The following is a 21,117-nucleotide window of genomic DNA, read 5'->3' on the forward strand; positions in this document are numbered from 1 at the left end:
TATTAGAGCCTCTCTGATCCCATGCCATATTCTCAATTATTTCCTAGGAACCTGACCCAAAGGCAAAGCTAGATTCCCAGACAGAAAGACTGGATCATTAAATTTATATATTCTCCGGTTCAGAATGAAAAGTCTTTAAAAATAACTTGCTCAGTTGATTTTATACAGTCCAGAAAGCTTTGCTTTCACAATGTTAAATTTACCATATAGCATAGGTTTAGAATAATACAGTTAGCACTCCTTGCCCGAGTTCATCTCTTGAAGAAATGATCCAAGAAAAACTAAGAAGTGCAAGATGAGGCTTTGTCTGTATTTTCACGTACATAACTGCTGAGAGAAAAGACAGCAGCTTTATGTTACATTGACCAAGTGTTAGGATTTATTTTATATGTAATGCCATTATTCAAAGACTATCTAAACCTACAACAATACTCTATGCGTATCTATAAATATGTGGGTGTGTAATGTTCACCCAATGGCTTTTTACACCATTGTAATTTCAGCCTTTCTCAAGGCCACTGAGTTCCAACAGATTTCATGAGATCGCCAAGTGGAGGGCCCAGCAAGAGAAAAGTTACAGCTTGTGCTTGGTCAGTGTTCAGATCCTTATGGAAGTTTATCTTCTCAATACAGAAAAGAAGAACCAAATATTACCGATTCCATTGCTCACATTTTCGCTTCTTACCTTTAACTGGTGCGTAGTGCTTTGTGCTGCTGAACGACTGATGGCTATCATTCTATAAATGGACACATTTACTATTATGATTTAAAATGTGTACCATGTAGTGAATTGATACTGAGCAAAATGTCTTCAGTATTAAACTTTTATAGTCTAAAGTACATATTGCAGTAATTGAGTAACTGATCTTTATGTATGAGCTTATTAAAAATACCTCAGGCTGATTTATAATGGCAAGTTTTATCTACATGAGATTCTACTTGCATGTCAGTTATTTTTACTACATTTGTATCATCGTAGCATTATTTGAAGATTATTAAGGCAATTACAGGAGTAATGCTTCATGGGCAATTAGTGTCAGGATTGGACACTTGGAAGTCAAAGTCTACAATTAAGATATCCACTTGCAGCTATCATTTAAGTAGAAAAAAAAGTTCATTCACAGCTCAAAAATCACTCACTAGACTATAAATAAGTACAAGTGAGACGATTTACTTTGATGTCACTAAACCTTATATATTGTGTAAAACACCATGCACATTCCTTTGGGATATAAATATCAATCTAATTAGCTAGCAGGTCTTGTTAGCCACAGTAACTTATCCCCTAGGGTATCTGAGCCATCACGTGGCTCCACGACTTCTGTAAAAGGTCAAGAGAGCTTAACTGAGATCTATATAAGTCATTATCTCTGTCATCTGAAAAACAATCAAGTCAAGAGGACTCTGCAGATATTTTACCTTAAAGATTTTTCTGTTCTTGGCGTGGGAAAAACTAAGCTGCAAGGTGAACTGAATCTTTCCTCTGGGAGCTTTTCAAGTCATCCCAATGATCCATGCAAAAAAATGCATGGAAATAACCAGATTCCACAATGTCATGCAGTTCTATAAATACATTTGGTTTCATCCTCAGCTTGTGCACCTGAAGCCATAACTAGAGATAACTCCAAGGCAGATGCACTGTGGATGGAATAGCCTGCTCCTGCAGGGTAGCTCCCTTGGTTTGCGCTGGGACCTACGTTACAAGTGTCCCACTAATCAAACCTGGCTGCCCACAAGGCAGTGTCAAAGGCTGACAGAGCAAGATCAATGTGCACTCTACCCAATGTTATTTTTCATTTTACAGTAGCATGGCTCTTGCTGGTATCCTGACAGAAGCTGAAATTGCTGCTGGCCTACAGTGCTGCCAAGGTAAACTTTAACTTTTAAATTTGTTTTTTCAGTTTATATATCAAATTCGTCTTTATGTGTTACATTTCAAGACCCTCTTCTTCTCCTACCCTTAGTCTCACTGAAGAAGGAAGATTTTCCACTGAGTTCAAAAGGATTTCACAAAGAACTTTTGAAATAGTCTGAAGGAATGAATCAGGCTTAATTTTTTACAGCTATTACCAACAACTCCAAACGCTTTCATGACTGAGGTATGTCTCACTCCTTTTTCCTCTCATCTTTAACAGACTTTTCCTGCAGAACTTCTCAGCCAGTGCCAGAGCTTTGACTAATGCTGAGCCCAAGGCATTCCCGGCAGCAGGTGACAGGGATGGAGATGGTAAAATTGGAGTGGATGGTAAGACCCCCTTTATGGAATGGAGTAATACCTGCTGTTGGGACTTCCTAGTGGCTAGCTCTAAGCAGCTGCCATGCTCCATACACTGGCTGTTACAGATCTGATTCTGAGGTGCTCAGCTCTGCTCTGTTGTAGAAAGGATTTAACACAGGAGTGTGTTTGTATTTTGCCCTCAGCTCTAGGTAGTCAGTCCCTTTTTTTCATCTGCAGAGATTTCAGGACTGGAATCCAAACATATTTATAAAAACTTAGTATATAATTTCATTGCTTTATTATTGAACTATTGATACAATATGACACTTAAATGAAACATTTCTTATGTTTTAAATATCTATTATTATGAGTACACAATGTGCTACTTTTAAGGAATGATTATCAGATACGAGATACAGAAAGTACTTTTCTGAAGATGCAGTTATAAAATATGGTGTCATTTTATTGTTCTTTTCTTTCTTTTTCAGAGTTTCAAGCCCTCATCAAATCTTAACAGACACTCAAAATAAAGACCAAGATCTGTGCCATGAACGATCTTTCCCATTGCAAGCACATTATTTATTTATACATTTTGTACCTTGAAAGGTCACGAACAATTATCGGCACATGACTTCGTATTGCTAAAAAACGTATGAAGTAGCGCAAGCACTACCTACACAATGTTCCCCAGTGTTTTAGGCAGAAGCTCGCCTAGGAGACTGAATGGGAGTCCACTCTGTTCATCTGAATTTTGGTCTTTAAAGATCCTAGTAAAAATGTTAAGAGCAGGAGAAATTAAAAGTATCTCCGTGGGCCATTTAATTTTCAACATTTGCATAATAGCTAGCAAATGCTGTAAAAAATTTGAATTAATAAAATTTCTGGGTATAAAAACTGATTATGCTAAATGGCGACATTATACTTGCATATTCAAGAGATGTATTTAATAATCCATATGTTTTTACGTCATTCTTTATGCAACTGATTATGCTTCATAAACTAATTAAATGGCAGGACTTAGTGTTAATTAAGCTGTTAATTTTAATAAAAGATCAAATGGATCAAGATGAAATCTGATTACTGAAGCAGAAATACATTTAAAATTCTGCCAGCAATAACTCATCTTCATGTCCACCTGATGGCACTATTGTTCCACTTGAAAGAAGTTAAATCAGTATTCTGTCTGAATTAATTCAAGCCAGAACATTACTAGTATCCCGTTTGTTCACTTCTGTTTATGACTCAGTTTTGCCAGATTAAATTATCCCTGAACACAGAACGATAAAATTTTTGTTTTCCAAAGGAGTGGACCCTGTCCCTCAGAATCTGGGAGCTGGATGGAGGTCAGAAATAAGGTCTGTGGTGCTGGTTTGCATCAGGAGAATATTTTTTGGTGGGTCCACTGAGGACACTGAATCCCCTTTTGTGGCAAATCCTGTATGCAAAGCCCTTTCCTATCCCCTGTGCTAGACAAGTTGGTCAGCAGATCACATATGAAGCGTACCAGCTGTACTTACTAGCTAGTTACACACCATTGCTCCAAGAAACAAAGGAACATGACATAGGTCCACCTGCACAGAGCCAGGAGCCTGGAGTTCCTCTCTCTTTCAGTATGAGACTCAAAGGTCTGCACAAAGACAGCCAGAACAGAGATTCTGTATCTTTTAATCATATCAACAGAATTTACGCCACAATGAGTTCTTGTATGGTCAAGGTAAAGAGTATTAATTCCCACCACAATTCTAAATTATTTTTCCCCAGAAATCTTCTTGGAGGAAACATGTTTTCCAGCCCTCACAAGTGTAACTGCAGGCAAAGGGAGCTGCATTTTGGACACAGTAGCTAAAAAGCACTTTGAAAACTCAAGTCCCTGCCTCCATATTGACAAATTGGGGCATGTTGCCCCAAAGTAATCAATGTTCTGCTTTTCTCCATCTCATAACTGAGCATAACACAATGTCCACACCTCACAAGGTAAGTAAATGTATAAATATTTGTGAAGAAGGTGTAGTAAAATGAAGAGCACCATAAAAAAAGCTTACTGTGAAATTAATTTTTTTTTCTTTACAGACAGATTGAAATAGCAAGAAGTAAATAAGGAATGAGAAAAATGCAAAATTCTGGACAGTTCACATTAACTGAACTTCATCCAGTTTGTGCACTGACTACATTAGAGTTCTGGTTAAAAAGTAAGAGTGTGATGATGTCATTACAATTTGTCCATAATATATACACAGCTGTCAAATTAGATTACCTAATTACTATCAGTACTTACCTAGGCATTACAGTCTTTATGTTCTTTTAGACTTATGTATATGATAAAAATAATTAGAATCCAAACATCCCTCTAAAAAATAAACAAACAAACAAAACAAAACAAAAACTGTCTTTTACCATTTGGAAAGGAAAAGATTTGGAACTCTTTGAAAAGTCTTTCTTTGGGCATTAATCTTGCCAAAACCTGTCTGACTGTCTCAGATGGCATTTCTTGGAGCTACTTAAGAAGATGTTCTAGTACCTGTAGACCAAAATCTTAATTTCAAAATTATCTGCTAATGCTACAATGGTACTGATGCATAACATGTTTATAGTAAGACATTACAGAGAAGCAGGAAAATATTAATACAATGTTGGGAATCAATATAATGCTGGGGAAATTACAACACTACAAAAAATTAAAGCAAGCTACATGACTTTAATGAATACTCAGTAATTTGTTCACGCCTTATGGATTAGCCAACAGATATCTCTCCATTAACTTTTATGAATTTAATCAAGGCCCTAATTTTATAGAAATTTTCTGAACAGTGAAAAAAGAATTATCCATCCAACGAATTCACATTTATTATTTCAGTGGCATCTCAGGAGAGTAATAAACTAATGAAATTCTGAGGAATTAGTAACTGTGGTCTGATTGCAAGGCTAAAAGCTATCATTGTCAGAAAATACTATGCATCTCATCTAATACTATGTTTTATATTTTCAGCACGTAACACTGGTCACCTGAGTTTCTTCAAGCATTGTACCAATTTAACTGCTAAGAGAGAGAAATGCATGGACAGCTCAGGCATCTCCTTTATTTAAGCACACTTAACTTCCATGCTGACTATTCTGCCAGGTCTATACAAACCTACAATAATTTCACCACTTACCATTCCATTAAGGACACTAAAAAATTAATGATGAGGTAGGTCTGATACCAGCTTCAGTGATCATTCCAGAATGTTAGGGTTTTAGAACTTTCCTGCTTTCAGCATTACCACTAAACAGATCAGCAGAGAAAATGCTGTTTCTGTCTACCAGAACACTCACTTTTTCTTTTAATTTCTTTCTTTCACTCCCTGTCTCTCACTCACACAGGCTGTCAGGTACTGTGGAAAGTCTTTATCTGCTTACCGTGTGCTTTAAGAAAGTTCTTCAAATTGCGCCTATAAGGCCGCAACTGGAAAGAACACTGTGTGACCATAAACACGCATTCCCACTCAGCTCCCTTAAGTGAAGAATGCTCTTCTGCAGTGATAAATTCTTAGGTCTGGGACTATGAGCCCATATTCAGCAGATGTTTCTATCCAACACTTTCCACCAGTCTTTAAATATGTGGTTGACTTTTGTCAATGGAATTTTGTTCTGCTTCCCCTCTACTTAGAAGGGCATTTCTGTTTAACAAGTGACTTTAGATGATTACTTATGATAAGGTTAACTGATTTATAGGGCAGCTTTTATTTTTATACATTATTAAGGGTTACACATCCTCATATACAACATCCATATACAACTGACTACTGCTGAAGTCAATTGTAGAAATCCCACTGATACCAATGAGGAGAGGCAGTAAACACAGAAATAGTTGGAAACACTTCAATGTTATTTGCTTTATTTTACTGTGGCTTGGTACACCATCAGTCATAGTGAAATACAGCCACGTGTAAAAGGCCTTTGGTAACAGTATAGTACTGCTGTACAGATCTGTTACAGGCCACAAAAGGCAGCATCCAGATTCTTTGACAGTCTTTAACCTTAGGGCACACTTACTTTTTAAAATGCACAGAAAATCTGAACAATTTACACTTTCAAAGATCAGTCCATCTGATACTACCTACAATGCTGACAGCAGTCAAAAACATCTTAGACAGTTATGTTTAGGGTCACAGTGAGAAAATAGTGTTACTGAGTCACAGAAGCACTTGCAAGTGCATTTGAAGACAAACACATAGCATATATAATGCTAGCAGAGATCTTCCAGGACAGCTTTTTAAGTGGAAAAGTATTATGATCAGAACCATCTCTATGAACTAGCTATGTTATTAATGTTAGCATGTTATCATTTTGAAATTTTCTCATTTACACACAATGATAAGGACATAACTTGCACTGGGGAAAGCACACGTGACATTGCTCCTAACACACAAGAAATACCTGTCTCTGTTTAGCTCCAGACCCACAGTGCTGTGGGATGTATCCTGTAGCTTGGATTCAACAGTCCAGATCTCTGCTCAGTCTTCTGGGTAATATCCTCTGCTTGCTGCAAAGGCAAAAAAAAGCTTCGTCACTGAGGCTTCTGAGGCCTGGATTTCATCGTTCATTGTAATAATGTGAAGTACAAAATAAAACTCAGATACTAAACCACATTCTTAAACCTCTCTGCTAAATGTGGTAAGACTATGGCCCAAGAGGCCACTCAGATAGGATTCTGTAATTTTTTCTATACAATTAAAGCATGTACTTTGAGAGACAGCTTGAAGCAGCAAGATGTAACACACGACATTGCAGAGACCCTTTCCAGTGATAGCAGCTGATATTCACTCTGATATTCTCTGCCATCACCACTGAGACATCAGCATTCATGACCAACCACATAGGTTGATGAGTATCTGTTTTAGTTACTTCCAAGCTCACTACAAAGGCAGACTCTGTTATCCAGGATCATGATACAACTGTTCTAGCCCTAACGCTACCAGGGCTGAAAGATGGAATTGTTTGGGGTTTAGAACAGCTGCTACAGCATCTCTTTACACTACCGTAGTTGGTCTCAGGTTAACACCTCTCCTCTGATCTCATCTGAGACAACTCCTGACGTTACTTTGCATCTGCTTCAAGTCATGTCTTGGGTTGATTTACCAATTAACTGTACTTTATACCAAACAGAACAGAAAGAGTACAAGACTTGTCCACAACCTGTCAATTATTTACTAAAATACAACTTTTCTCTGTGTATTAGTTAATGGTACTTGATTTTTTTGATGTTGTTTCTGTCAGATTTCACTGAAAATGAATTTATTTCAAGGTAAAAAGTAGAAGATTGCTACCAAGAACTTATCAATATGAACATTCTGTATTTTTCAGAACTACATCTTCAAGCTCACTTCCAGAGGTTTGAAACGAACAAACACAAAAAGGCGCTAATATTCCTGTAATGCATAATGCATGCAGAGACATCTCAGGAGGAAAAGAACAGAAGTAAGTTATGGAAGTACATAAATCTTAAGAAGAAAAACTCAACAGCACTTCCAAAACTCCGTAGTAGAGCAAAAACAAACAAACAAAAATATCAAAATAAATATTTTTTCTTGTAATTTGCAGGAACAAGTGCAACCATTCCTGGAAACTGCAATACTCAGATTCTGTATCAGAATTTGCACTATTGTAAAATGCTCATTACCTAGCAACTGCTCTTCTTGTGGAATAAGTATTTTTTTCTATAGCATTACATTTCCTGCACATTATCTTTTATAAATATTCTTTTACAGTTCTTAGTTTTTGAGCCCCTACAGTGATTACAGTCAACTAATTTAACACATATCCCACAAGTGAGGAAAGCAACCAAATAGTTTAGCTGTACGATAGATTATCAAGTTAAGATATCCCTTTATATAATACAGTCATCCCTGATTATTTCATTCTTATTGTAGTAGAGGGAAACCTGTACTTCAGATGCAGTCTCATTAATAAATAAATAAATACCAGTAACCCTAGATTCCCACATGTATCAATATACAGTGACATCAACTTGATTCTGAAATTCAGCTGTTTTAGGCTTTTGTAAGTCATCTTTCAGGCAGGATTAGCATCACTTCCATTGTCAGCATTGAATTTCAAACGTTACAATATCCCTGCATAAGCAATAATAATGAACCTATTGTAGCAATTAGCTCATTTCTATTAGACATCATATTTTAATATAACATTCATTCTGATTGCTTTATTGTTGTCGAATACTCTCTGCCACATGTAGAAACATTTCAGAACCCTGTGTGCCACAACAGAGCGTATGAGCTAACCCGAGGCCATTCTTTGAGCATTTGCTGCTTATACTTTAATACAATGCCTGAATAAGTTGCAGACATATTTTGAGCTTGAGTATTATTTACTTACCTTTATCTCATCATTTTCTTCTACATCATTGGCTTTTAATAATTAGTGAAGTATGACAAGTCAAAGATTTACAGAAAGCTAGCAGCTCAGCAAGCAGTTTGTAGGAGCAAGAAAAAATAAAGGAAGGCTACTATGAAGTCCAGCAGTGAAATTCTGCTCTCAGTAAAATCAATAGCATCATTACAGAGGTCAAAAAAACCTTTCCTGTAGAAACATCTTGGTTATAAAATATGTCAAAGGGAAGCAGTATGAAGGCCTATGAAATCTCATATTAACATGAGATGGACATAAAGGAGAAAATTCACAACGGAGTGTAAAAATGTACATACAACGATGGGAATTATTTCAGAGTGGATCTGCAGAAAGCATGTATGCACTTCATTCCTACTGCAGATTATAACAGCATGCAAATCTTAGGTAGGAAGCAATATGAACATACCGTACTAAGCAAAGAGGAAAGAACATTAAATGAAAACATTAAAGAAAGAACATTAAATGGAAAGAACATTAAGAGACCTGAGATCGGATCTTCAATATATACAAATCAGCATTGTTCATTCGGTTTTCTTCAGACAATTCTAATTTGCTTCAGCCAATGATTCTTAGATTTAATAGGAAGGAGTCCTTCCAGGTCACTATAAACAGTTTTCATACTGAAAGAAATAGAAGAAAGCATTCTTCTATGCAGCTGGTATTTGGGATGCTTTATCGTTATGTCTGATTATTTGTGATTTATACTTTTTTTTGTACAAAAGAGATATCAAAAAAAGGGTAAAACTGTAATTAACTGATGTTTGCTTTCTCATGTTATTTGTAATTTATATTTCTCTACCCAATTTCACATAAACAGATGCTATGCCTGACTTCTCTCACTGACATTAAATAAATGAGTAAAACTACCACATTCCATAAAGTTATACCAATGTGAAAAAGAACCATCTTAGATGTACTACTACTCTATTTTACTGCTCAATTTATAATTTTTGCCACTATTAAAAACAACAAAAACAAAAAACAGTGTTCTGGTATTAAGAGAACATTAATTTACATACCATAATAGACCATTATACAATAAACTAAACAAAATACATGTGTTCTTTTATTGGACTTCATCCTAGAGTCTTGTCCACATAAACCCCCTTAATGATGAAATAGATTATATTTTCTTAGAAGGAAAACCTCATTTCTGCTGTTCCAATTTTTTTTTCCCCTCCAAAATCAATGATCTCGAAAAACACACACACAAAAGTCCATTATTATATACCTGCAATTTTATTTTCTCATTAGGGAAATTGAGTATGTGTGTTGTAAACTGTACATACCTCTGTCTCCACAACAGCAAAGTCTGATTCCTATGATTTCAAGTAAATCTATTATTGATTTCGTATAATTTAAAATAATTGAAATAAATTATTAAGTAGACCATACATAATCTTCCAAGGATACAGACAAGAAGATTAGCTTATTCAGCTTTGCTTAGTTACTTGGTTGTGCTGTCAAGGAACGCACTGGTTTCTGTTCTATCCCCAACTAGGGACGGCACTGTAATTTAGAATCAGGACACATGAAATGAAGCCTACTGTAGAAAGATTCCCCTAAATTATGCCACACTTTCCTCTACCCCAGTGACAAGTTATCTTTGTCAGAAGGACAAACTGTCACCTCAAATCTTTCATCTCCAACTTCCTTCATATGCTCCAAAGGACAGACAGACTTCAGGAAACCAACCTAGTTCCATTTCATAAGGCTTTGACTGCTGGCATCAGCTTCCAGCAAGCAACTGGAAGGTCCAGAGGTTAACTGAAAATCTTTAGCACACTTGGAGTTGGAAAGACTATGTTTTGATGGCAGAGTCATACTTAATTAATCCCAAGTGGATTTATTAAAAACACTGTTCTTCTTGTCCATGTTATAAGATATAAATAGAAAGAAAAGTTTAATTAGTTAAGGAAGAAATTTGAGCTAGGTCTCAAATCAAACATTTGATCCATGAAACAGTAACCTAAGTAGTGGTTATTGTCACCTTTTGAATCCTTTATAAGTCAGAGTGGCAAGCCAGAGCCAACAATACTATTTTGCCTGGTATCTCCTCAGCTATATTTCCTTACCTAGCTGAGAAAACTATAAAGGTGAGCAGCTGACTTGAGATTGGTTAAATGACATGACTGTGTAGAGCTGCACCAGTAGTAAGTACAATAACCATTGCTCTAAGATTTTAATTGCTGGAATTACATGTGGATGGACCTTCTGTAGATAAGTATGTTTTCTTTTTATTCTTCAGAGCTGTTGGGGGAGAAAACAGAAGCAAACATTCTTGACTTTATTGTTTCCCACTGTCTATACTGCTATTTGTATTGCCAAATGCCACGCATTCCAGTAAGAGTCATTGACAGATTAATGGTAATATTGAGTTTACTATGATGTACTTAACCAGGTAATAGATTAAAAAGATTAAAAAATTGTACATCAACTCACAATACTGTTTACGTGATCCATCTCATTAAAAAGTATTATTTCAGCAGTACTATTTTTAAAGAAGTAGCATACTAGATCTTCTAATTTGCTTAGGAACAGCAGCAATTTCAGTCTGATCAAATAGGTTCATCTACCTTTAGAAATCATTAGCCATATAGTATTCCTCAAAACATAAAAAAAACAATTTGCTGTAAGATGCATTTGCATTTCATAAATCTGTTTGCAATATATTATTTTGAACAGGTTTAAGATGAGCCTCACAGACATTCTAAGCCCTTCTGACATTGCTGCTGCTCTGCGTGACTGCCAAGGTGAGAAAACAATTAAAACTCTAAAAATCTATTATTTTGTGTAACACATGGCAAGTCTAATTCAGTCCCAAAAGCATACTGGACAAGCACATACTCTCAACAGACTTCTGTAGTCTCTTTCCGCAGCAGCTGTCACAGTATATTTGTTCATGAGATTTCTATTTGTGGGTGGTTTGAGATTGTTCATAACCTATCGCCCTGTGATTTCTTGATGTTTACCAGGGTATTGTGCAGTATAGCAAAATGTATTCTTTGTCAGCCTTCACCTACTGTTCATGTTTAGAACAATTAAAACATAACAAAGCTGCATCCTCAGACCATTTAGGAGCAGTAAACATAGTGCTCTGGGGTTAATTTATTTATTAATTTTTTTTCAGCTCCAGATTCCTTTAGTCCCAAAAAATTCTTTCAGATCAGTGGGATGTCTAAAAAGAGCAGCAGCCAGCTCAAGGAGATCTTCCGGATTCTCGACAATGACCAAAGTGGCTTTATCGAGGAAGATGAGCTCAAGTAAGGATTTTCTGTGTTACTGTAACTAGTAAGAGCCTATCCACAAATTACCACTTTTTTCTTTCCAGAACTGTTCCATAAAGGGGTGCCTCAGGTTATGCTAAACATTGAAAAACCCTTCAGCAGGTTGTGAATGGTGCATTTGAGTAGACAATCCCTACAGTCAAAGCCAAATTAGTAAATACCTGCCGTTACTGCTTAGTACAGAAAAAAATAATAACTACTCCCTGGGGCTGGATTTTGGTAGTGGGCAGAATCCAATGTATCAGGGCTGGACTTACAAAGCAGAATCGTACATGAAGAAAATTTACCCTCCAGTGTTTGTGGTAGATAATTTATTTACAGATAGCTATCAGTGTGATAATACGGCCAACAAAAGAATTGTATGCTCTGAAAAATCATAATCAAAGGTGCTTTCCACCTAGGTATTTCCTTCAGAGGTTTGAGTGTGGAGCCCGAGTGTTAACTGCCTCAGAAACCAAGACTTTCTTGGCAGCTGCAGACCACGACGGGGACGGTAAAATTGGGGCTGAAGGTATTTATTTCTATGTAGAACTAAGATCCTCAAGGTATGTTGTAAGTGATGCGTGATTCTCTTTTATATTGATGGTACATTAATGTACCTCCAGTTAATTTGCTGAAACCCCTTCAGTACTGACCTGTATGAATGCAGAAATGGTCCCTGACCTTACAGCTTCATCTCTGCAACTCCTCATGCATAAGCAAGTCAAAAAGAAAAAAAAAGAAAAAAAACTACCCAGCTGCTCTAAGGAGCTTCCTCACTGCCCCCCATAAATTTCCAGTTGCTTTGCAATGAACAGCTCACTGTTTCTCCTCCCACCTACTCTGATGTAAAGCATCACCAGTTCACTTGTGCTACACGCATGTGAAACAAGGACAAAAGAACCAGCCCTGCACAGCAGAATCACCAACACGCACAAAGGCTCATTTACAGGAGTATCTCCCTAAAGAAATGCTGCTAGTTTCAGTGAAATCACTCTCAATGTGCAGGAGCTAGCAGCATACAGTTGACTATTAGTTTTGCATAATAAGGAGAACAGCATGATCAAGTGTCACTACCCCGACACGAGATACCACAGAAGGCTCTGTGCGTGCAGATGGAGGTTGTTTACCTCCGGTGCCGGGCTACGCATCAGATAAGAAGCGGCTGTTTTAGGAAGCAGCAGATTGCATCCACCCCCTGGAAACGATGGTGTGGTTTAATGGCTGCCCAGAGTGAAAACCTCGCCATCTCTTAATTCCACCCTTCTGGGTCTCATTTTGGACAGGAAGCACACACTCACAAAAAAAGGCCTGGAGCCAATGGCAGCTTGTCCCACGCGAGCAGCAAGCTGCCCAGCGAGCATGAAAGGGGCTTAGGGAAGTGCACGCAGGGAATGTGCTGCCGTGCGGATTGCCCAGCTCACTGCGCTAGGGGCACAGGACTCTTCTGCTCCTTTCTTTGGAAGGAATTAAATCCAGTTCCTTAGGAAACATGCCAGAGCAACCACACATGATTTATGAAGCGATCTATATATTTAATAGAGTCTTTCTGGGACAGGATTGATCAGATGCTCTTAACTCACAGAAGACAACACTTCAAAAAAATCTTCCTAATGCTGGTATCTTGTTGAACACCACAATACCACATGAAGCTTCACACATTTTTAGCTTTATCCTCTCATCTAAATCAACAATTCTCAACTGCTGAAGCACTACAAATAGCTAGTAAGACACACGGACTCACTTTTAATCCTGCTTCAGGTCTGCTTACTCTGATTCTACATTGGCCATTCCATTAACTCTGCCCAGAATCATTATTAAGCAGAGAAAGCTAAAACTATCCTGGGCACTTTATTATTCCTTATAAATGTCAGCAAATCACTGCCTTTCCATCTGCTGTTTGATTAATTAGATTTGTCTGCCTAAACAGGAAATTTAGGCAATGTCTCTCTTGCATGCAAGTTTCTTCCATTCTGATCATCTATCAGGTAATTGCTTTCTGTTTATTTCGATTCTAAATCTCTTGATAAGCCATTAATCTTTTCTTCCTAATCCTTTTATTTTACTATTCCTACTGTAAGTATCGTCTTATTTTTCACAGAATTCCAGGAAATGGTGCAATCTTAGAGGTTCAAAAAGACCAAACAAGATGGAATTGGGATGAATCTGCAAGAACAACTCCAAAACCTTGAAAATCAGCAGTCCCTTATGTATTTCTCTTGACGGTGTCTGTTATTTGTTCACTGACTTAATAATATAATGAAACACTGATTAATGATTTTTTTTCATTGTGTGGACCATTTACCATGTTCTAAACTCTACTTTACCAGACACTTCCCTTAAAAATATCCAATAAAAATTAATTACTGCAGCTTGTCTGTGTTTTTTTGAACAATAAATGGAAACATATGAATTCTTAAACAGAAAGTGTTAATCTCTCAAAGATCTTAATCTTATCAGAGCCTCCTATATAGATCTGATTGAACACAGTGGGAGTTCTCCCTACATTAGACTTTCTGTATTAAGCTTGAAGCCCTCAAAACCCTCAGTTCTTAGGCCAAGACCTGGGGCTCAGATATAGCTAGCAGGTAGGTGAAGAGTCATCTCTTACTGACTTTGAAATGAAAAGCAGTATTTTTTATTATTTTGCCTAGGAAATGGTTTCTACATGAGAGTGTTGCAGTTTCAAGCTGTATTTTTTTACACTAACCAACCAAGAGAAGTTAAAAATCATATGCTTTCCTGCGGAAAGAATTAAAAAAAAAAAAAAAGCCTCTGTGGGCTTAAGGCTTCATATAAACTGTAAGGCTTCAAAAAACAGAGGGGAAGCAAAAGATGTCCTTCTTGGTGGTATTTTTTTTTAATTTTTGCTCAAAGGGAAGACTAAAAGTGTGGAGGAAAGACTTGCAGAAATGTATGTTGAGAAAGCTCCAACGTATTCTAGCAGGTATTTCTGGGCTATGTTGCCTAACATAATAGTAATTAAGAAATTCCTCTTAGCCTCGAATGTATTCATCACTGGAGTGAAAGCATTTAAATACACTAAAGTTTTCTCACTAGACAGCAGCACAAACACAATCATGATTCATCCTTGAGTACTCACCTCTAATGCCTTCTCTACACCCAATTACTCTTCCGGGAGCCAAGTACTGAAGAATCAGCCAGAAACATTTACTGCTTTAAACATGTATATATTACCCTATACCTCTTAACAGCTGATGGTTGAAAATAGAATTTTTGTCCCATTTCAAAATGTTTTAAATCACCTTAGTTTAGTTATTCATACACTGGGATACTCAGGACACGTGAGAATTTAAAACTATTATGACATTTTTCCTTTTATTGTGCAAAAATAATACTAACAAACTGATAAAAATTTAACACTGAATTTAAATAATATTTCTTAACATTAAGAAATGTTCTCACCTGGCAAAATTCACGAGAGTATCAAGGACTTGAACAAAGCTACTCAGATTTACACAAGATAAGGATCAGACCCATGGAGATTCTCACAGCATAAGATGGATGTCACTGGATATTCACAAGAAATAAAGTTTGTTCTTGGCAACGAAACCAGCCTGATGACAGAAGGGTCTTGGACTAGTTCACATGTAAGTAACAAACCGTTCTCCATTTCACTGACAATTAACTTTCCTGACCTTGACTAACCATATTACATTAAGCAGGAAAATGCATGTAAAACAAAGAAGTTTCCAGTTGCTGTTACACTCTGCACTCTATCCCCTCTCAACATCTCAGCCTCTTCACCATGTTCCTACACAAAGAAACCCAGAGGCAAAGTACAAATTCTGTTATTCTCCACTAAGATGCAACACATTGCTGGAGCCAGTCACTGGACAGGAGGTGGACAGAAGATTTATGCACTGCCCTGACCCAAAAAAAGTTTTTCAGTGAAATTAGAACTCTCTTCATTTTCCAGAAAACAGAATATATTCCAGCTGTCTGCATTAGAAGTTCCTGTAAAACATCTGAGCTACAAAACTTACTTAAGACCAATCAAGATGCCAAAGAACAAAAAGACTAGGGAAGCACTTTTTGGCAACTACCCTGATATCTATCTTCTTTTACCCAATTTGTATGTAAAGTCTTTATAATAAACTTGTGCATCATTACTAGTTTCAAACATGCCTCAGTTGTTTGTTTATAGCTTATTATTTGATACAAGTTGTGTGCTACAGTACAAAACAAGAAAGATACAAGTCACTTACTCTGAGCTATTTTGAGATATCTCTAGCACGCCAAGTACTGCAGTTAAAGAAATCCTTCCACACATTTCCATCACACACACATAAAAAGTACCTGAAAAAAAAGCTCCAAAGTACGGCAGCTACTGCAGCAGATTACTGGTTTCTGTGGGAATTTGCATTTTAATTAAAGGGAAACTCTCTGACGTAGGATTTCTGAAATAGAAGAAACTTTTAAAGTAAAATCAACTTATCACTTCCCTGGGGTCCCTCAGGTGCTAAATCATACTTTCAAATGCTGTTGGCCTTGTCCATAAAACCCATGAAAGCGATATCTCAAATTGGATTTTCTCACTGACAGAGATACCTTTCCGCTCCATGGCCTAAAACAAAATGTCATGGCTAAGCCTCATTCTACAGACATGGTACGCTGAATTCTGATTGCTTTCAAGCAGGGAGGGAGTTGTAACTGAGAAAGCTCCCGCACAGGGGCCTACTGACTGACAAAGAAGGAAAAAATATATTAACCATATTGTAAGGACACAGTACATTGCATCATTTATCACATGCATACTGGTGCACACTGAAGAACATGAGCAGCTAATTTCTATAATCGTTGTAATAAATGAAATGGAAATAAGGACTGCCTTAATCAAGCATACTCAGTACCAAGATTTGACCAGAGACAGTATTCAGAAATCAGCTACAGCTAACAATCATGTTTACAGACTGCAATAAAATTTGCAACTAGTTACCAGAACTGCCACTTGTAAATTATATTCTAAAACTTTTTACTAGACACAACTATAAAAATACATGTTTAGGAAACACCAGAATACTTATGATTCCAGCAAGAATACAGGTCTCCTTAGTTCCTTTGCATGTTTACATTGTTTACCCCATAATACTCTGTAAAAATATCCTGTGAACAGTTAAAATTAAATTTAAAATATAAAAGAATAAACAGTGGCCTATTCAACCTCTCAGCATGAAAAAAACAATACCATGCCTTAAATACATCAAACTATGACATAATTCCTCATGTAATTCTCTCTCTTTCAAGTCTTGCTGTGATCAGCAGGGAAATAACTAACACATTACTGTTACTCATCTTCAGCACTGAAATCCTTTTACCTATCTAGCCCCTTCCTCACCCACTCTTCCCAGCTTTTCTTTCATGGGTACTACAGATTCAGTCTACAGACAATGCCTAGGCTATCCTAACACATTAAACAAATCAAAACATTTAAATATCTCCAGTTTTTCATGAAAGTAGGGTTTTTATTGCTATTCAGTGACTCTGTATCCTTAACTGTAACCAAAACTAGTATAAATTTACTACCTTCCACTATGGAACCTTGGATTCTGCAAAGCGTACACAACTGTTATTAAACCATCTCTACTCACCGTGACACTCAGATAGCTGCTCGCATTCTTTGACATCACACTAAGAACAAATCTGGGGGAGATGAACAATGCTCTTCAGAACAGAGGCAGAACCCTCGCAGCTGGCTGCACTGTTACATTTTCACACAGAGCTACAAAGGCCTGGTACAGAATTAACAAAGCGTGCAGACTAGGGATACACAGGCATTGTGCTTTTTGCTGGATCACAGCACTATTTTGTAATTTATTTGCAAAACTAATCCCAAACTGCTGAGTCCACACATTTGTTAACACATTTAGACCACATACTGTCAATGGAACAGCTATTTGAGCTGTCAGCTGTATTTACTTACAGCTGTCAGCTCCAACACCCGGAGTGATTGATAGTATACCTTTTTGTTAAGTCTGTTACTATGCAGCTGATGGAAATGCTCAAAATAGTACCTAGAAGCAGGCTCAACAAACCAAAAAGTATGACTGTACAATGCTGAAGATATTATTTCTTATTCCAACTTTTTTTTAATATAAATTGGAAAGCACTAATAAAGTCCTTAATTATTTGTCTCTTGATGCTGGGGTTGTCCTCTGTCAAATTTCCAAAGTACTTATGCAGCAGCTTAATTTTACGTAATCATGGGCTAGGAATCACATTTCAAACTCAGGGAGATCTGATGTCACTTTGCAAATGCCAAGGTGTGGTGTTACTGCACATACAATTAAGAAGATGGGATGAAATCGGAACCACAATTGAAGTTCCTTCCCACCCTGTTAATTTGTATATTAGAGATGTAATAATTTAAATTAATTGAATCTATTATCACTTCCTCTTTGTAGATTCTCATAAATACTTCCACCAAGAAAGATATAAAATTACATGTGAGATTGCACTGAGCAGAACTGTATTTTAGCAATCACTACACATACATAAATTCCTTTCCTAAAGAAAGTTTGGCATGGAAACACCTTCCTTATCAATCACCAGTTACACTGAGTATCCACTGTCCAACCATACATGACTCCACAATTCATCCCTTGCAACAGTATTTGTATTACAGAAGTAAACAGGCATCCTAGTCATAGACCAGGATCTTAGTTAAGTCCCAAGCAAACACACATCTAAACGATTATCCCAACCCAAACCAAAATCCACAGTCACTATGGTTTTATAGTTTCTTTGGTAAGAAATTAATAAACCTGACTACTTACACCACCAATTTCAAGGATTTCCATGTTTTGCTTAAAGCGAGTGAAATAAAGAAATTTAACTTTTCTGGCCTGCCATCCTGATCACCACTGCCCTGCAGTATAGCATGGACAGGGAGGAACTTTTTTTTTTTTTTTTAACTGATATATTCCATACTGACTGGATGTTCCCAGAAATTGTCTCACCTGTGCAACAACCTTTAAACTGACAGGCCATAACTCCAAATGGTTTATCTGAGCAAAGCACTGAAATTTAACTCACAGCTGTAGGGTAGGAAGCTAGAATTACCGTTTTTGGATGCCTGATCCTGAGGCAGATGGCCTGATACTTATTCAACATGAACTCAGAGCAACCCTGTAAGCCTCATGGCACCAGCACCTTCCCATTCATGCTTTTTGTGCTGGCCAGGGGGAGGAGTCACTTTAACCTATGGTCTCTCTGAAAAACCAAAGTTAAAGTACAGATCAGAATCTCTTGGCAACTTTGGAAACACTTCCTACAGCTGTTCAAGACCTGGCTGACAGTGACTGGAAACGCTGTATGGTGTCCCTCCAACCAGTCCAGTTCACGCAACACCAACAGCTTCTTAGCTCTTAAGAGCTTTGGGTTAAACACCATGAGCACAGACAGAAAAGGTCACACCCAAGGTAGTGTTGAGCTCCGCACCCATGGAAAACAAACCTGCACACATGTACTACCTTTACATGAATTCACATGCTCACACTCTGCCTTGAGCCAGCCCTACAGGCCTCATTCCAGCAGCTTGCCTGGCACACTATACCTCACAGCCAGCCCAGGACCGCCATTCTGTGCCTCCCCTCCCTCACAGGAGGTATGCCCCGCCATTTTGTGCCTCCCCTCTCTCACAGATGGCGGCCCCTGACATTTTCTGCCTCCCCTCCCTCACAGGAGGCATACGCCGCCATTTTGTGCCTCCCCTCCCTCACAGGAGGCATACCCCACCATTTTGTGCCTCCCCTCCCTCACAGGAGGCATGCCCCGCCATTTTGTGCCTCCCCTCCCTCACAGGATGCCTACCCTGCCATTTTGTGCTTCCTCTCCCTCACAGGAGGTATGCCCCGCCATTTTGTGCCTTCCCTCCCTCACAGGATGCATACCCCGCCATTTTGTGCCTCCTCTCCCTCACATGAGGCATACCCCGCCATTTTGTGCCTCCCCTCCCTCACAGGAGGCATACGCCGCCATTTTGTGCCTCCTATCCCTCACAGGACGCATACCCCGCCTTTTTCTGCCTCCCCTTCCTTACAGAAGGTAACCCTCACCATTTTGTGCCTCCCCTCCCTCACAGAAGGCAGCTATCTCCCTCAGGCTAGGTACCAGGTGGGTTACAGACACAGCATCCCAGCTGGGATGCAAGACAGACCTAAACATTGACCCTGCCAGCCCTGGAGAAAATTGCGTTCCTCTCCCTCTTGCTTACACTGCTCACTTTTTGGGTACAGACTGATTAAATATTAAATTACTGCAGTCTTACATCATCTTTATTTTGCACTGGGCTCACTCAGCACCATGTTGGGTTTTCAGGAATCAACTCACGAGGCTGATTAGACTATCTGGAATGACATCACTAGCGCTGGAAGTACATAGACACTAAAAGAGCAATGAGAGCAACCAAAATAATGACAAAGTGGAAAATGAAAAACCTAAGAGTGCAAGATGTGCAATTATATTTTTTACACCTTTTTAGGTGGTTAAGTAGGCAATTATGTAACTTGTTTTTTTTTCAGATTCCCAAGCTTCATACTTGTAAGAGATGTATCGCTGTTCTGCACCATGTATCTGTCTCTACTTATAAATTCACACTGAATTTTGATTAAATTGGAATTGAAAGACAGCAGAAAAGCTTTTCAAGTGCTTCATGAGTTAAATGCAGCTACCTAATATGTGCCACACAAAAAATAACCAGAATAAATGTAATGCATCCATTTATGGAGAGAGGATTACCTGCACTACATGATGCTGGGACGACATGTCCTTCAAGATATTCAAAGTTGTGGATCTCATCTCTCAAACCTTGTTTTTTACCCCTAGAAATAAGGCGTTTCTACTTATTCACCTACTGGGCGTCTTTGAGCAGAAGGGAACTGAACCGCACTGTGTTTTTGCCCTTCAGAAAGGGGCAGCTTTGGCCAAACGCTTGGTGATTTGGCATCGGCCAAACCGTCAGGAACCTCTCGCCTGCAGAGGGGCTGCTGGAGGCTCCAGCAGGGCTTGGGGATCACCTCTCGCTGAGGGGGACTCCCGCCCCGCTCCCCGACTCCCGCTGCCCTCTCACACCACCGGGCCGTGCCCGAGGCAGGGCTGCCCGGCGACGGCCACCTCTCTCTCCCCGCCGGCGGTGGCGCTGGGGAGCGCCGTGTCCCGCCGGGCACGGGAGCACTTCCCGCGCCGTGCCGTGCTGTTCCGGGGCGG

At 38.4% G+C, this 21,117-nt stretch overlaps 1 protein-coding gene and 2 long non-coding RNA genes across 4 annotated transcripts in view; 2 read left to right on the top strand and 1 right to left on the bottom strand.

Moving 5' to 3' along the window:
• Positions 1 to 21,100, bottom strand: part of LOC106033519 (uncharacterized) — a 32,773-nt gene extending 11,673 nt beyond the window's left edge. For both annotated transcript variants that reach the window (XR_010825035.1, XR_010825036.1), the window contains exons 1-2: positions 20,650 to 21,100; positions 6,635 to 6,740 (exon numbers count right to left, since the gene is read on the bottom strand). This is a non-coding gene — a long non-coding RNA (uncharacterized lncRNA). The remainder of the gene's footprint in view (positions 1 to 6,634; positions 6,741 to 20,649) is intronic.
• LOC136786425 (uncharacterized) lies at positions 1,969 to 3,245 on the top strand. The gene is made up of 2 exons (XR_010825037.1): positions 1,969 to 2,099; positions 2,707 to 3,245. It is a non-coding gene; the product is annotated as an uncharacterized lncRNA (long non-coding RNA).
• On the top strand, positions 10,676 to 14,568 carry LOC106033517 (parvalbumin, thymic CPV3). The gene is made up of 4 exons (XM_066977444.1): positions 10,676 to 11,376; positions 11,754 to 11,886; positions 12,312 to 12,421; positions 13,991 to 14,568. The coding sequence occupies exons 1-4, from the start codon at positions 11,316 to 11,318 to the stop codon at positions 14,014 to 14,016; spliced, it is 330 nt and encodes a 109-aa protein (XP_066833545.1). The 5' UTR covers positions 10,676 to 11,315; the 3' UTR covers positions 14,017 to 14,568.
• Positions 21,101 to 21,117: the final 17 nt, after the last annotated feature.

The sequence above is a fragment of the Anser cygnoides genome, chromosome 15, assembly GCF_040182565.1.
Source record: "Anser cygnoides isolate HZ-2024a breed goose chromosome 15, Taihu_goose_T2T_genome, whole genome shotgun sequence".
NCBI lineage: Eukaryota > Metazoa > Chordata > Aves > Anseriformes > Anatidae > Anser > Anser cygnoides.

Bases quoted from the DNA above. Each gene is read 5' to 3' on its own strand.
- LOC106033517 (XM_066977444.1), top strand. From the start codon at position 11,316: ATGAGCCTCACAGACATTCTAAGCCCTTCTGACATTGCTGCTGCTCTG. The intron at 11,377-11,753 runs GTGAGAAAACAA...ATTTTTTTTCAG, and splicing joins TGCTCTGCGTGACTGCCAAG to CTCCAGATTCCTTTAGTCCC. The intron at 11,887-12,311 runs GTAAGGATTTTC...CTTTCCACCTAG, and splicing joins ATCGAGGAAGATGAGCTCAA to GTATTTCCTTCAGAGGTTTG.